Source organism: Pieris rapae, chromosome Z (genome assembly GCF_905147795.1).
Source record: "Pieris rapae chromosome Z, ilPieRapa1.1, whole genome shotgun sequence".
NCBI lineage: Eukaryota > Metazoa > Arthropoda > Insecta > Lepidoptera > Pieridae > Pieris > Pieris rapae.
In genome coordinates, this window is record NC_059534.1 from 4,296,024 (window position 1) to 4,314,674 (window position 18,651).

General features: G+C 32.6%; 1 protein-coding gene across 1 annotated transcript; it reads right to left on the reverse strand.

Annotated features, from left to right (window-relative positions):
- Positions 1–3,193: 3,193 nt before the first annotated feature.
- LOC110997372 (forkhead box protein F1) lies at positions 3,194–18,287 on the reverse strand. The gene is made up of 3 exons (XM_022265507.2): positions 17,551–18,287; positions 3,933–4,164; positions 3,194–3,334 (listed from the first exon to the last, which is right to left on the reverse strand). The coding sequence occupies exons 1-2, from the start codon at positions 18,266–18,268 to the stop codon at positions 3,950–3,952; spliced, it is 933 nt and encodes a 310-aa protein (XP_022121199.1). The 5' UTR covers positions 18,269–18,287; the 3' UTR covers positions 3,194–3,334; positions 3,933–3,949.
- Between the last annotated feature and the right edge of the window lie 364 nt (positions 18,288–18,651).

Genomic DNA, 18,651 nt, shown 5'->3' on the forward strand with positions numbered 1-18,651 from the left:
TGATGATTGCTGTTGGATGGTGTAAAGAGAAGAAGGAATGGGCTTTCCTGGTCCATGAGGTAGGTAAGTCGTTCAGCAGATGCTAAATTAGGATACTGAATAGTATCTTTATTTAAAGAAATAATTTTTAATGCAATTCAGGCAATATCATGAAGGTACCTTTTTGCTCTAGTAGGTACAAAATATCTCACAAGGGCTGAAACCAAATTTTTTGACCACCAAGATCGGGCCACTCTACTTTACTCAGGAACCCTTTGGACGTGACAATTAAGATACATCTTACTACGATACATTATGATACGTTACTACAGTAACGTATCATAATGTATCTATTTGAAATTTAATATATGTATATTAACCCTTGGTTTTATAGAAATCTATATACATACAACAAAATAGTAGGAAGAATGATATTGGATGCTATGCTATTACTAGATATGTCATAGTAAGTTTGGAGGCAAGTTCACAACGAATAAAAAAGAACTAGATAGCCAGTCTCTTCCGAATATAATTGAACCCAAACTCCGTCAATTATGTATTCCATGTATAGGAATCTGGCATTATAATAACGCACACAGTTATTAAGCCATGGCCATTGGGCAATGGAATTGGTGGTGTTTTTGGTGATATATACTTCTTACATATAGTCTAGTTATAACTCAGTATTGTCCATATCCTTTCACTCCATGTTTTCTATAAAAAAAAAGGAAATTATAAGAATTTAAAATGTACAAAATTTACAAGCTTTATTTTAATATTATTTATTAACGTTTTATGGCCTATTACAATAATTGGTAGGTAGGTATTTTGGAAGCACAATTAAATGTCAAATATCAAGCCAAATAATAATTATGCATCAGTTGGCATATTATACGCCGAAACGCAGTTTTTGTTTAGGACGCCATCTAGCGTGCATTGTATGTACCAGCTTCAAGATAAACCTGCTTATTAAACTTGATAGTTTGACCGTTCAACTAGTTCGAATATTTTCCACTAGATGACACTGATCCACTAAACTGGAGGAAGCCACACTATTATATTATTACTTTGCATTTCTAAAGGGATATTTTTGATATATACAATTCTTCATTTTACAGTATTACACTGCAAAATAAAGATAAAAAAATGATATGATAACAGCATTGTTATTTAAATGACTAACTAAACAGTTTGCATCTGTAAATGCCGGTTCAGTTCTCAGGAATTACGATTCCGTCGCATTTGTGGGAGAAAGTACATGAATCGAATACTCAGTCAGGACAATTAAATCAGGATCAAATTGAAGCCTCATAAGAAACACTAGACAAATATCAAAGTTTTTATTTATGCTACGGACGTTTTGAGTAACATTGTTGAGATCTGAGGATTTGAAAAATACTTTGCAGTCTTCCGGATAATTCAAAATATTGCTTGCTAATGAAATTTGTATCATCTATATCGCGAATTAAACTTAAATTATCAAATTTTTAAAATGAAATGAAAAGAAAAACGATATAATTGTACTTAAAAGTGTTTAGGATTGCAGTACCGATTGAGTCATATTTGTCGAATAATATAAGAGAGAAAAGTAGGCAACTCTATCAGTTCTAAATAAAGCCTATCACTATCATAGTGGTAATTTGGTATCCATATCATAGCAATAATTCATAAATATATTATATATTTATGAATTATTGCTATGATATGGTCATATTCATATAATGGTTTAGTTTTTTTTGCTGTCATATCTGAGGAGTGGTTCTATACAGTGTATTTTTTGTTTGTAGAACGTGTTAACCTTTGTATAGAATTTAAAAAAGTGAGGAATTTAAATATAAACAAGAACAATAAAAAACATTAAACTAAAGCTAACCCTAGTCATGCTTTGTTTAGCGAGTTAAGGTGATCTTCATTTTTTATTAGAATGTAAGGAAAGCCGTTCTTCTTCCTAAGATATACGTTACTATTAGCAGACCAGCAGTAGGTACAGTTCTGACTTCGTAATTTCCCGGTTTGCTTTATGTGTTAAGTATTCTTTTACTTAAATAGGTGTACCTATTAGTGGGTATAGAAGGGTATTCGATAGTTCAACGGTGAGGTTCCAACTCATGTTATCTTTCCTGTTGGTAAATCCGCCGGAGTGTAACTCAATATTAAGCCCAGAAGAAAGTTTGAAGATGAAATTGATAAGCTTCGACTCCGTTGAGGTTGGGGTTAATTTGGGAATATTTCGGATTTTATATGTTTTTAAGGTTGTAAAATAAACACATTTGTAATATTTTTTATTGACAAAGAAACAACTTTATTTAGGAATCAATCAGTAAGTGAAAATGCAAAATTCCTAATAAATAAATATCATTAGATCTTTTATACTGATTAATCAGTTATAATATAAACTTCTAGCAATATCAGCAATGTTTTAATTGCTTCATCAGAACATCTAAAAGACCATGTCGAAGCTTTAAGGTCTATAAAATTGAATTTCTCTTTTATATGAAATAACATTTTAAAGCTCTTGATCGCTGCACATTTTAAATTTAATTGGGTTCTATGATGATGTCATCGAAGGGCTTATAGTAATTTTACCTTTCCGTCCAAAATTCCAGTTTCATTTAAATATAAGAAAAAGAGTAAAAATATCATCCAAAATTGAGTTAAGTGTACAATTGGGTAAATTATCTTTCTTTCCGATATAGTGGGATATGACAGTTCACATACAGATTTGGAAATAAAATGTCTGCAGACCTTACATAGCTAATCTATATTTAAATGAAACGCATTATATGTTGCTAATTGCAAAACCTGAAGTTGACTGGATCAATTTCAGAATTTTATTATTCCTTAAACTCTGAAGAAGGTTTTTATGTAGCGATAAATTAAAAAAATATAATAATGAAAAAAATTTTTTTTATTTAATACTTACGATATTATTCTAGAAAAGCGAAGTTTCTAAGGGGTAGCTTAGCATTAGGTATGTATCTACTAAAAAGTAGACCTAGTTCTTTAGATACTTAGAGAGAGATAAAGCAGTGTACGCTCCATTAGACATGTTGATTTATATTCAATTTGTAAACTGTAAAATGCATAAATAACTTATCATTTAATGGAAATATTTGATTTTAGATACTCTTTTTTTGGTTTTAGTCTTAAGCTTACTTAGGAATAATTATATAATACAAAATCTATATTAACTAGACGTAAAAATATGTCTATATTATAAAAATACTTTTCACGGGGAAGATATCTATTTTAATTAATTAAAATCTATCAGAATCTTTGAAAAATATTGCAGTTGACTCTGCTCTTGAAACGTAGTCTTTTTGTCTCCTCAATGCTTCCATGTCCTCCTCCTAATCTGAAAATGAAAATAAATGTTATTAAAACTGAACATAGCAGGAATAGTTTATATATACATGGCTTGATAGTTAATTCAAATCGACGGAAAATTTAAATCGAATACCGACAGTTATAGCTTGCCTCTTAACGAAAATCACATGCCTATACCACGACTTTTATTTTGATTCCACATTTGACATAAGCTACTGTCATTTTGTAAAATAATGATACCACATAACATAATAGTGTAGTGATGTACACAAAAATTGATAGTGTGAATTATTGATTAATTAGTAATCGCTGCTTTATTTTATAAAAAGTTAGTATTTTTGTTTTTTATTACTGAAAAAGTAGAGAAAAGATGAACTTAATAAAATTAATCGTCATAACTAAATTATCCGTTCAGATATATTTAATTTCCTGATATACTTAGTTTCTATTAAAGTAGTAGTTGTTTAGATATACTACTATAAACCAGAGGAATCGATCCGCAAATATTCCATTTCCGTATCGAATAATTTCGCAACGTCACTATTTATTACTTTTCATAACGTTGCAACACTGAAATTGTCAAATATTGAATCGAATTAAAAGTTTTAGTATAGATTAAAACTTACCTTATCCAATAATTCCTTCATATAATATGATCGTAATATGAGTGTATAGACGGTGGAGCCGCTGATGTGGACGGTGTAGGAGATGACAGTGTTGGCAACGGAGTCGGCGGCTTGCAGTCACCAATGGTTGACAGCGATGAAGGCAAATGATGTCCGAAGCTCATTACGCTACTTATTGTGGAGCTGCCTAGCGAACTCGGTGGTAACATCTGGCTGTGAACCCCACGCATACCTGAAACATTTTTTATTTTTAATGTACTTACAAATTAACTATTTTTTTTACAAAAACACCACATTTCTCTCACAGAGCGCAAAGAACAACAAAAAAAAACCGTAAAAAGGAAGTATTCTTCAGTATCTTTTACGTCGGACAAAAAGTGGTTTAAAATATCTACAACCATATTCGTATATAGATGTAACACAAAATAATTTACATAAAAGTTATTTTTTATTATAATTGATAAAAATGGTTTCATTGCTTTATTTTTCCACAAGAACTCGCAATATAAAAATTCCCCAACTTCATGCTCTTGAATGCATCTACAATGTCTATTTTTCTCATACTCCAAATATTAAAAATCACTTAAGTATAATAAGGTTAGTTTCAAATATGTATTCAATATTCAATGCATTACGTATAGGTACAACTGTAACTCCCTGTTTTTAGTCGCCTCCCGCCTTAAACATTCAGGGCAACGTCTGACAACGCGTTGATACACAATCCGTGATCAGGTGAAATCTCCGACACATTCGGCATTTGTCTGTGGCTCTATAATTGCACGGATCTCATCGCCCGCCGTGCCTGCCCCACGTCTGTTCACACCCACGGCTCACTGATCGGTCTAATCGCCTTAATTTAAACAAACCTACCAATTGAATTAATTTTGGAATTCCTAAATCTATTTTCTGTAATTCTTGACATGTGTTACATGAACCAATCCTTTAAAAGTATTACTAATCTGGTTGTAAGTGGTGTTTAATTGCGATGAAAGGGTTACATTACTCGCTCGATGATCTCTTTGTGGATCTTGTCAACACTTTACACAGTGCATTAAGTGGAGGGTTCACGATAGAACATGTTAAGTTGACGCTTGATGAATGATGTTGAGTAATACACTTTACAATTCAACGTGAAAATTCCGACGACTGTTGACACGAAAATGACGACGAATACATAAATCGCGATTGTTATGGTTAATGACGTCAGTCACGATTCGTCACGCCATCTTTTTCAGCCTTTAAAGAATCTTTATAAGACGTGATAAGTTATCATGATAAAGACCACTTGTTTTATATATGTTACTTTATGTACATACTCTTTTGAAAAAAATAATAACATTGAGAAATCTAAATAGAGAAAAAAAAGTATTCGCACAACTCGCAAAGCAGTTCAAATCAACAAAATAAAAAATTGTCGCTAGCGATTTATGTGAATCCTGAATGCCAATTTACTTGTTATTCGTGTTATGGCAATGTTAGCTATACAGTCTTTTATAAATTCTTATATAGAATAAGTAAATATACATAGTTTTAATATACCTACCTAAGCATTAAGGATTCACGATGACGCAATAAACCAGAATAAAATTAAACATCATTCGCAGTTCTGATAATATCCTAAAACGTGTCTTATAAATCTTCAACAATATATATTTTGTATGACAAATCATACAGCGCCTTTGGTGTTTTCGCAAGAACAATCTTCATTAAATATTTGACTGGATCGATGGTGCGTATCGTTTCATTGTGATTGGTTAAAACGGGTAAACCTATTATTGAACTATAACTATGGGCCTATCACAGTCAAACGAAACGAACCATCAGTTTGTTAAATTATTTGTTGTTGTGTCACACTCGGCTGCTAGTGTATATTTGAAGACTTAATAAGAACAAAATTAATAAATTCGCTTTTGTGATATTTAATTTTTTACCTGAAAAACTATTACTTGGTGAAAATACTCATTTAACTGGAGAACAGTAATATTGTTGAATATCTGGTATTGCGCCTTCGATCCACCCTGAATGAAGGAAATTTAAAAAAATCAATATTTCGTATCTATGACTACTAAACTTGTAAAATATCAAATTACAAGACAATAAAAGTAACCGAAAAGGGTTAGATGTTTTAGGCCGATGCATCTGTTCGTCTTTTTTATGGATATCGCATTAACATACGACTTTTATGGAGCTTTATTTACATAGTAAACCTAGTATTGAACAATAATTTTTGGCACGAATTAGAAATTATTGGTAGATAAGAATACTAATGTTTGGATATTAGCAGGATTTGTTGCAATAGTTGGCATGGGGCACTACGACTGTATTTGTAGATTTATTATAGTAATCGAAAGTTTTTAAACAAAATATATGTAATATAATTTTACGTTAATTTAAAATTATAAAGTAGTTGTATCGAAGTACTACATAGAAAATGTTGTATTGAAGTTTATAAATATAGTACCTACATAATGAATTTACCCATACCATATTGAAAGTATAAAAATATGTTGGAAGAACACCAGTTTATTGAGGGGAAATGCGTTCCACATACTCTCCCGCGGCACAGCTACCACGTGTTGGATGGATATGTCAGATTAGCTGCTGTATACCCACTAAAACCTCACAGCACCACCAGCAATCGCTCGAGGCAGAACACGGTAACAGTGTAGTCTTGGCCGCATCCCGCCAGGCGATATGCCGTTGAAATCCCGGCCCACTATGGCCAAAAATGATGAACCACAGCAAGAGCCAAATTTACTCCAAATCCGCCTCCAAATTTACATATATATATTAATATACAATGCTGGCAGCTTCTTAAGGCTCTCGGTAAACAGTGACTAATACATAAGAACAGACCAAACCGAGGCCTGTTATATAAAGGAAACGTATCATGTAATTAATGTATAATGTAATTAATACTAATACTATTTTATCTTTTTCAAAAGACCTCCCACATTTACAGGAAAATGTAATACGCATCAATACTGGTGTCAATTACTGAAGCTATTTTTGACGGAACGCCTTAAGTTCATGTCGAGTTATTTATAAAACATTGTTAAACAGAGCACGATTATGATTATTAAAATAAATACTACATCTTATTTTATTTTTAATTGTATTATAAGAATAAATCGTATAAAATTGTTTGCCTATATTTATAAACTTAAGCTATATGAAATAATGTATTTTAGGAATTATGTATGAATGGGTTTGTTAAATATATATAACTGAATATAAAGATGCAGCCACATTTACCCAATCATGCTACATTTAGTGCTAAATTCGAATTTCAAACAAACGTCAGTTAATGTTAAATCAAAAAATTTAAGAAACGCAGCTATCAACGTTCGTAAACATCGTATTGAGGTTGTCGTTCTTAAAACTCATATTTTTTGTAATGTCGGCATTCAGACGAATAATTCTCAAAATACCTATGCATTAATAAAGATCAAACGTTTCGTACGAGCAGGCGATAGTGTAAACAGATCATACCCGAAGGTAGACTGCCGAGTGCTACGCCCGTTGGCGTCTCACATCTAGTAAAGTCATACGCACGATTGTCTATACGTTAACTCAACACGTCCTAATAATAGTTTCATATTTTAACGACGCATTTAAAAAGAGCTTTGCCATTAATATTTCATTAATTTGTCATTCTGTAATTTATTGTTTGAAAATGGTAATTTTATTATATCAACATATTATTTACTAACGTAGCTTTGGTAAGCCATATATATACAGTTAATATGAATGTATATTAAATATATATTCATAATTTAACATACATATAAAATTATCGTGTCACGATGTTTGTAATTAAACTCATCCTAAGTGGATGGATTTTTGTGAAATTTTGTGTGCATATCCGTTAGGTCTGCCAATCAGTTAACATCTACCACTCATCCCTGTAAATGTTAAGGGTTAAATGTTAAGGTTAGATACAGCATATAAAAAAACATACAAACCTTATTTTTTCCTCTCTAAGATCCACCCTATTTTTATTTGTTAATTGAATTCAGATTTGTTATAGAGAAAAATATTTTAATTCAGGAAAACCAGTCTCTGGGGTAGCATAGCAAAATGTTCCGTGTTGGTATGTACGTATACTAAAAAGATAGGCTAAATAAGTAGGGGTGTAACTATCCTTATATAAGGATGAAATTTTCTTCCTGTTTTAAAATTCTTACACCAACAGATAGAATAGACCACCTAATGGCTGGTCTCCCGTTCAAATCGCTGCTATGAGTTGTTGGTTGAGTTATCAACTTACTTATACTGTTAAGAAAACCATCGAATTGACTCTGCCTCGTCTAAAACCCTAGAATTCCTACCCTAGCGTCAGCCCAAAGCTATACAAGAAGACAAACATCGATTCAGGATTGTCGCACTGTTTTTTAAAGAATGCAAACAAGGAAGAAAACTAAATTGGTTTTGAGTGATATTCGAAGTGGAAAAATAAATGCGACAATTCGATTCAAATATTTATGGCCCCATGAACCTCGTAAGGGTGATGTGTTTATAAGGCAAAATGTAAAATCAGGCTCGCCAATAAAGGGAATCTGCGAAACGGGTTAGTGGTACGTTCCTTGATTAATAGGTGATGATGACGCTGTATATTGAGTACTTATAAATATAATATTCAGGGTAATATAGGTAGACACCTATATTACCCTGAATATTATATGATACCTTCTACTTTTATATTCATACATAAATATTTATTTTCATGCATTTGAAGTTTTTGACTGATATATATAATTTAAATTATAAAACTTTATTAAATTTTAACAGTTTAGGTAATATCCCTGTGCTTTTTAATCATATCATTTCATGATATTAGATATGTAACATACAAACTTTTCTTTGTCAATTACGATTTCCAAATGCATTACCACCTAAGCCACAGAGATGGGATTCTGTGATAAAATAAATCTCATTTCAATGCTTCATGGATGTGTATATGCATTGCACAAATGCACATGTTACCGCAGCTTTTATGATCTTTGTAAGGGACGTATGGCTTCTGAGAAACCAGCACACATGGATAGCAATAAAACTTAGATTATCAGGCTATCAATGGAACAGTAGACTGTATGGAAACGAACTGGGTAACAAGTACATCCTTTTTGGAGCACCAAGAGCTACGCAAAAAAATGTGCGTATATGAGTGAAGCCCCTCATCTCACACAACTCCTTTAGACACTCACAAAAGCTGGCGTAGTGTCCACAGTAGTTTTGTTCGCTTTGTATCTCTCTATTTATTACTAATAAATATCATTCGTATGTAGGTTGAGAATATATATTTATTTCTGCGTAGAAAATATTTATTTTATGGCAGGGTTGCCACTGAGTTTTTTAAGGTATATTACAACTGCATTTTCTATATGAATTACCAGGAAAATATGATCTTTAGCAGATTGTTATTATGTTATATTAATCATCATATGTATAGGGGATGTATTGATAGCTGCGCAAATTGAAAGCGAAAGTGGACCGTTTTCTAATTCCATGTGTGAGTGAGAACTGTTCTGAAACATACGTTGCTGGATATAAAAATAGAATAGCAATGTTTATCATTTGATTTAAAAAAAAAGATTTAATATCGTAAAGCTACCTTCGTGTCGGATATGACGAATGGCTAAAAAGAACGTCTTTAATTTTATTCTTTAGATTTCAAACCATACCGGATGCAACGGCTACGGAAAAAGCGAATTACCAGGAAAATATGATTTTGTATGAGATTGTTACAGTGTTGTGTTACATATAATAAGGTTATTTATTTATCCATATAAGGGTGTATTAATTGATAGCTGCGAATATTGATGGTGTGAAGTGACCGTTTTCTAGATCAATGTGTAAGTGAGATGCTGGAAGTTGGGCGCTAAATAAAAAATAGAACAGTAATGTTTATTCTAAAAAAGATTAAATATATCTACGAAGTTCTAAAAGCCCCCGACTTTAATTTGAAACTATTGCATAGATTTTAAAGCGGGCTTTGAGCGCGACGACCGAATCAAGAAATTCCGTAACGTAAATAAAAACCTAATACACGAAGACGTAATATAGGTGAGGGTAATACGAGTTACAGCGGGACAGAACGCAGGCTGCGTATTCACAGCTCTCTGTTGAGATCGGTGACCTAGCATAAGTGCAGATGGTGCAGCCAGTACGCGTTAGGGTGAGATATACTACATAGGCGTGTTAGTCTGGTAGAGTGGTAGATTGAATTAATATCAAAGAAAAAAAACTGCATAAATAAAAAATAATAATAATTAGAATTGCATAAGTTGATAAAAAATGCTTGCCGAGTGCCACATACATATGTTTTAAAAATAATACATGCCTCATATAGATTCCTTTCGCCTATCATTATTACTACGTAGATTAAAAAACGTGTAAAATATTTATATGTATTAGTTAATAAGGCCAAATAATAAGTTTTAATATATATTATTTGGTTTTCCATCTGAATATGTTTTTATTACACTGTGAGGGATGAAAATGAAAAATGCATCTATTTTTGATACGAATTACCAGGAAGATATGATTGTGTATGAGATTGTTATTATGCTGTGTTATATTATTAATTATCATATGTATAGGGATGTATTGATAGCTGCGCAAATGAATAGCGAGAGTGACCGTTTTCTAGTTTGATGTGTGAGTGAGATACTGTATAGAAACAAATCATGTGTGATTGTGTGGTTTAAATGTTAGTCCGTATCTGAAAACATCGACACTACTTTAACCAAACAAAATTTTAAATCAGTAATTAATTCTGAAATTATCAGTAAAGCTATGTTCGCATCCACCATTGACCGATCTGTGTCACAAAAACATTAACAATTACGTATTTCACATGTCTTGATTATACTCATGAGAAATTTCTTATGCGCGAAACAATAACATTACCTATTACTTATGCTATCCTGGTACAGTATCGTCTGTCTTCTAGAAATTTAATAGTAAATAAAAAGAAGAAGACCTTTTTTTTTTAAAAAAATTTTAAGTGTTTTAAATGTCATAAATGTGCTAATTCAGATTTTAAAAGTAAGAAAGTTCGAGAAGGGTACTGCTACGCGAAGCTACGAAAACTGTAGCTTGGATATTTAGACCTTTTTTATTTTTCGATTACATTCCCCTTAGGCTAAAATATTACTACTGTTAACAAAGTATTTGAGTGTGTGAAATATTAGGTATATATATATATGGGTGATCCCAAAAATCTATAAAAAAATACGCAACAATCTGAAGCCAAGAACCGTATGGGGTCGTAGAACCATAATCAGTATACTTATATTTGTAGTCGTAAAAGAGAATTTTAATTAAACTGAAAATAAACAAGTCTCAGCAACGTGAAGTTGGCAATTTCACATACATATATACATAAATATGGGAGATCGAAATGCAATAATTTATGTAAAACAGTTTCTTCTTTGTACTTTTTCTTTCTCTTAGTGTCATATTTCTGGGTTGTCTGAATCTGATCTGATCTTAGCGGTAATACCAGCTTTATACATCTTTTGTGTACACCAATGTATTTTTTTTAATGTCTTTTTAAATTTGCCTATTAAGTTAAAAAAAATATGGTGCCGTCTGCGTTATCCCTGTTACTGGATGCAATTTAAATAACTCCTTGATATCTATTGGATCCTGGTAATATTAGTCTAAAAATACGTCAATAACTTCGCTGCTGCGCAGTTAGTTAGAGTTATCCAGGAACTTGCAGCCTGCATCACAGTGACGTTTCTATGACGTTTTCCGAGGATCGTACATCTATCTGACCTTCACCAAAGAAATGAGAGTTGACAGAAAAACAACACTTAACGACACGCAGGTTAACAAAAGGGTTCATTTGTTTATTAAATGAACGCTAAGTACTGTAGCGTGCTAGTAGTAATTAATTAAAATATTATTAATTTTTAAATCAAATATAATTGTTAATTACCCAAGACATCAACCGAAAGCAAACTTATTTTACTAAATGCACCCTATAAAAAAATTCTACTACTACCATGTTTCCGATGGCAATAAAACTGTATAAAGCCTAAGGATGATTTCAGTCATTATAGCCGCAGTCGGTGTAAAAAACCTTTCCAAAAAATTACAATTACTTTTGAGCATTTAAGCCGTGCTGTCTTTACAATAAATTATGTTCAATAGGCGTACAATGTTTACATCGTAGAGTAACCGGCATGTCCTAGGATCCATCCAAGAATTATTCTAACTTAAAAAGTTAGTTCTTAAGTAAAAAAATATTGGATTTTACATATCGGAGTCATACTTGACTTGGCAAAATTATAATTATCTGTGTATTGGCGCGGCTATTTATAAATAAATAGATCGTGCAGTGGTTTAAAAACCCAATTGGGTAACCCTTTTATATTTGTAAAAAGCACGAGTTATCGAGCATTTTACTTTTTTATAAAAGGTACGGAAAGAATAAAGAAAGGTACGAAAGTAATAAAGATCTGTAAGCTGGAGTTATTTGAAGTGCATGTAAGCTTGCATAACTTTGAAACTTGTTGAAGTTTAACCCTCTGCGCTTGTATGCAGTCCTGGTAACTATCAATAAACTTTTCACCAAGGCCTGCCAATAATAATTTATGTATTTATTATTTATTCTGTGTAAAAATTAATTTAACCATCCATCCATCCATCAATTTCGTTTAAAATTTCTTATGGGAAATACAATTGAATTAATTACGTAAAGAAAAAAGAGTTTTTATTTAATTACACACAGCAACGGGTTACTTAGAACAACTTGAATTACTACATGCGCATAAGCTAATTAATAGATAAATAGATAATATATATATATATATACATGCATACTTGTTAATGTTAATTAAAATTGCATTCTTCACCCTCTAGGATCCATAACTTCCTAGTGACTGTCATGCAAATCGTTGCACTTTACGTGTAGTAAAGCACACACTTCCAGACAATTGAAACACTCTAAGGCCCTAGTATAAAAGCATCGCCTTGGTATGCGGTCTTGGTAACCGTCAATAAACTTTTCCCTAGCTCTATCGGAGACAAATTAGAAAAACATAATGAGCAATTCACACGTGGTAGAAGTGAAACCTTCAAAAACAAAGTTTTTATTTTTAATAATAATTAATGAGACTTTTGCGACAGGCGGCAAACGGGCAGGAGGCCCCATGTAGGATGTAGGAATATTATATAAATATATATATATATATAACATGTAGAATCAAACTTTAGTTTTACAAAAATATTTTAATGTTAAAAAAAACTTTAAATGAAGTAGTAAACTTTTAATTAATAGAAGATTTTCTGTAACTGTAAAATTTCTATAATTTATTAAAATTTACAAATGTAAATAAATTTGATAAATGTCATCTAATTATATAATTGAACTATATACTTATATACTTATAATTATATACTTATTTGAATTACATGTTAAATTATATAATTGAACTATATACTTATTTGACTTACATATTTAATTTTTTGCACATCTATGTTCTTTTCATTCAGAAAATGATCAAATAAACACTAATGTAACACTTAAGAATAAGTCAGTCCCTTTTAGTGTCGCTTCTTCATTTCAACAAAATTCAAATCACAACGATGCTAAAGAAGTTTTCACTTAAAAGTAATGTGTATATTATTTATCTCATTATTTGCCGGCTTCATCCTACACATTTTTGTATTTGTGTCTCTTACCTGTCGTATTTTCCGTTGCATCTGGTTTGAAATCACAATGATTCTAAAGAAGTTTTACTTCAAAAATGATCAAAAGTTTCCTAAGCGATAATAAATAATCATTTTTTATTGTATAATTTAGTAAAGCGTAGTAAGTAGTACACACAGTCAACGCACTTTTATTCATAAATATCGCTATTTATGTTTCCCTGATATATGTAGGTACAACATGTACCTACTTGACGATAGCCATTATTACCAAAAACAAAACTTAACATCCAATAATACGATTAAATTTCTGTTGGGTCAGGGTAACATAAAAATTGTAAACTCTTAGTTCTACCCTCTACGCTTGTATGCAGTCCTGGTAACTATCAATAAACTTCTCGCCAAGGCCTACCTCTGCATACGTGTTGTTTGTTGTTAATTAATTTATTTATTAATCAATCGATTTCTAATCGTTTTAAAATACTAAGAAATTTAATCAAGCACGAAATAATGAATGACATGAGGGCAAAGCTGCTTTTTTTTTTATTTCACGCAGCAACCCTATCTAGAACAAACTTGTGTACCTACCTACGCGTTTTGATTTCTTAAATACTACTTCGCTCAGAGTTCTGAAGGTCAAGTGCAATATATACTATATATGTATATATTGCACTTGACCTTCAGAACTCTATATGATACTATACAGAATTATATTTTGAATCAAATTATATATTAAGAGCAATTAATATAATATGAAAATCTCATGCAGGCAGAATTCAATCTTGGATACCAGACAGATTGCTAAGCCATCTTAGGTACAATCAAACAAAATAATGTCAAAAATCTGACATTAAAATTCCAGTCGAAGCAACAGCTATCCACATTTCAACAACCAACCAACACACAGTCGTCGAAAGGCTTGCATTCTCCATCCTCTAAGATCCATAACTTCCTAGTAAATGTAATACACTTTTACGTGTCGTCGTCATTATTATTATCGCAATTCATTCTCCACGTTGCACATATTATGAAGTTGATATTACGCGTGTACTTAATATGCACAGTAAAAGTACTTATGATTTTATTATATTAGATAATAATGAGGTAAATTAAAAATTAGTAATAATCATTTCGTACTTTAGCGTAAAAAAAGACTTTCATACATATCACTGTACTTACTACATCCGTATATTTCAAAGAAAATCTTTTTAATTTCTGTTAGGTATGACTCTTCTCAAAATCTCATCATCCCTTTATCACACAGTAAGCTTCCACTACAAGTCGCTTATAACTCCCTAGTAATCGCATGCACGGCGTTGCACTTGTATCTTTCGGCAGATAATAATAAATATATAATAATATAAAAATTTAATTATAATAAAAGCGATTAAACCTGTTTAATAAATAAATGTGCTGATAACAAAAAATTACGCGATAACGTGATTCCAAAGAAGTTAAACCGACTGACCCCATACATCACGGCGAACCCCCAGATATCAAAAGTGAAATAATTAATTCGGTTTCACTACTGTTACTATTAAAACTTGCATAAAATCTAACTATGTTGCGTTTTCTTGTTATCATAACTTATCTTATTATTAAGTATATTCCTAAGACTTCTTTTACCAATGAACGTCATTTGAAATAAAACTTTAAAATATCATATTTAAATATACTCACTACTTATATTCTTATGCGTCCTTAGTAGTTAGGGAAATAATTTAACTTAATAACTTAAGTTAAATTAAGTTGGTTACGCTTTTTAAGCTAACAGTAATAAAAAAATACCGTAAAATGTTAGTAGTAAAGGTTAAGTAGTCTATCTATTTGATATTTTAAATCATTTACTAACTCCTTAACTATAAAACTACACAAATTGTCACAAGGAATGGATTGCGGCTGAAGCATTTTATCATAATCAAAACAGATTCTCAACTGTAAATGTTTTTACATAAAAAAAGTTGTCGACGACCTGTTTTATCTTAACGCATCTATGGTAGCAACTGTTAATCATCGAGTAATAAGTCACGTACCACTTGAGCTCGAGAAGTGGGCCAGGATCGCGTAGCGTTTAAAGTGCTACTGAAAGATTTACTACGTAAAAATTCACGTGCTTGTATTATTTCAACTGCTGGAAAATTTATTATATTTCATAATACATACGATAAATTCGTTTTAGGAGTGCCAACGAGAATTAAAGGAGAAACAGATTACTGGTAAATTAACTTAAATAGTTTATTTCATTACAAGTGCGGCAAGCCTGTCATTGCAAAGAGTTCCGAGGAGGTTGACAGTCTTAGCAAGTTGCAATGACGGTTCCGTACGTGTACTGAACAACTATTCTTAATACAGTTGCGAAAAAATTAAGCAATTTAATTAAACTATTTGCTTTTTTTTCTCTTCTTTCCACGCAATAAATTCGTTGCACGTAGATATGTAGCGACTTTTACGTTTTCGGTAAAATGTTCTCTGAAGCATTTTGTGCAATTATACTGAATTCGGATGGTGTTAATTCAAATAAAATATCGTCGAAACTACTCATTTTGTGCAACAAACAACTCAACTCGCAAGAACATTCTTGGGAAATGGCGCCAACCGTAAAAGATTATGAGCATAGATTTTTTCTTTTCTTCACCCATTCTGGGTAGGCGAAAGTAACTACGCCCATACAGCCAAGTCTTCAGTGGAATATTTTTATTGATATGAAATGAATAGAAACCAAACCTGTCATTGAATCCAATCATTAAATATTGAATTGATATTTAAACAAATTAGTAGCTTCTTTTTAAAATATTTGCATGAATCATAAAAACTTCTGTGATTTTTTTTAGTAAAAGTATTCGTGGTTGGTTTTTTCTTTTTAATAGACATTATTTTGACAGTTGTGAAAGAGAACGCACGAGTGCGGAAAAGGTAAAAACAAAGCACGAGTGTGTAATAAATAGCCCTCATCCCGATCGCTATACGTCCCTGCAATACGCTACTTTTTGAAAAACTCTATAAAAAAAGAAGTATTGGTAGAGATTTCAGCGTGCTAATTTCATCCCTAAGGCCGTAGGTTCGAAGACGGCTGTACGCCAATGTACGTTTTGGCGCATTTAACAAGCTCGTCCGGTTTTCTTTAGGAAAACATCGTAAAAAAGGGCTTAGTCCCAAAAAAATTACAGTCTGAGTCGAGCTACAAAAGGCTGATAGAAAGAACAAATGATAACAAAAAACTATATATTCCAAATAGTAGATTATAACTAAATGGTGTACATAGTACATGTAGCTATGGAGTTCAATTTCCATTTGTTTAACGGAAAAATGAAAAAAACATTTTTAGGTTTTAATCAGTCAAGTAATAGTAACTCCTAACTAGATTAATCTGGCATCGTCAAGAAATTTGAAATGAGGTAAAGGAACTTTATACCTACATCCTAAACCCCTTTTTAATTATGTTATTTTTTAATAATCGCACCTTCATTCTGGTGTTTTTTAATTCTAGAATATAAAAAAATCTATAAAATATTTGTTTATATTCTTTACGTTATACGGAGAAAGTCTTGTTATGGGATAAAAATGTATATAAGAATATATTTTACAGCTTTGTTTTAATAAAAATATATATGTATTGATAATAATACACAGCATTTTATTAATTTATTTTATAATGCACATGCATGAGCCAAATACTACAATTTGGTAATAGTGGTGGTCGCGGCACGAACATTGCACATATTTAGCCAGATGAATGCCAGGAGAATAAACTTAAATATAACAAGAGGCCACTACTAGGTATACAAGCGATAATAGTTTAAGAAAATATCTATTCACATCGAATTGGATTGATAAGACGATAATATATATCATAGATTTAAAGAAGTCTCTACTATATGTAATTTTTTGTCAGCAACCACCAAAACAAATAAACGTTATGCCAACAGACTATACTACGAAAAGGTATATAACTCACCATGATCATTGGCAACTGCGTACTGATAGTTGGGTATCAGGTCCGGGAGGTCATGACGCGACGGCGGAGATGCCGCTGGGGGTCGATATCCAGGTTCCACCGAACTATATGCTAAGGGCCACTCTCGTTCCCCCATTCCACCGTACGAACAGTACTCTCCACCGTAAGCCAACTGCTGGCTTGTTCCTGCATGTGGATATGCACAAGCCCCATAATCTATCCCTGTAGTGCCGTTTGCACTCGCACTACCGCTTCCGAAATCATAGCCAGACGGCTGCGACGGCGGCAACGCGGGTACACCGCCTCCACATAAGTATCCGCCACTACCGAATTGTGGCTTCAAAGCTTGACATTTACGGCGGAAGCCTCTCGGTCGTCGCCGAAATGATCCCTCCTCAAACATAAATTCTGACGATGGATCAATAGTCCAGTAATGGCCTTTTCCTGGCCTTCCCAATCCTTTTGGTAATTTTACAAAACACTCATTCAAGCTTAGATTGTGCCGTACGGAATTCTTCCAGCCTTGATAAGAGCTACGGAAGAAGGGAAACTGCTGTTGAAGAAAAGCGTATATTTCGCTGAGCGTTAGCCTTTTGTTTGGCGAGTGGCGAATAGCCATCACGATGAGGGCTATGTAGGAGAAGGGTGGCTTTTCCTGCCGACGCGTGGCAGGCGCCCGACGGGCCGCGTCCTCGGTTGTTTGCTCCTCGGTCTTCATACGTGCGCGTACAGCCGCGAGCGAGGGAACAGTGCGCCGCCCACCATGTGCGTTGCGCCCGCGCCGCCCTAAGCCGCGCCCCGAACGCCCCGCGTCTATCACACCCACGACATTTCAGGAGTGCTACAGTTCAGGCTTGGGGTAATTTAATTGTAACAAGATTTGAACACATTTACGCCTCAATTTGTATTTCTTGCGATATGTCGACGGAGCAGGAATCGATTAATTATACTTACTTCGTTATGTCCTGGTTTATATCTTAATTAGGTTCTATAAAATTAATCTAATAAAGACAGATTCTTTTAGAATACGAGAGAAGTTGATCCGTGGGCCGTTTGTGACAATGTGCGTGCGTTAAGATAAAGAGTTTTATTATTAAGACG

Coding starts and splice junctions, on each gene's coding strand:
- LOC110997372 (XM_022265507.2), bottom strand. CDS start 18,268: ATGAAGACCGAGGAGCAAACAACCGAGGACGCGGCCCGTCGGGCGCCT. Junction 4,165..17,550: donor CGCAGTTGCCAATGATCATG/GTGAGTTATATA, acceptor AAAATGTTTCAG/GTATGCGTGGGGTTCACAGC.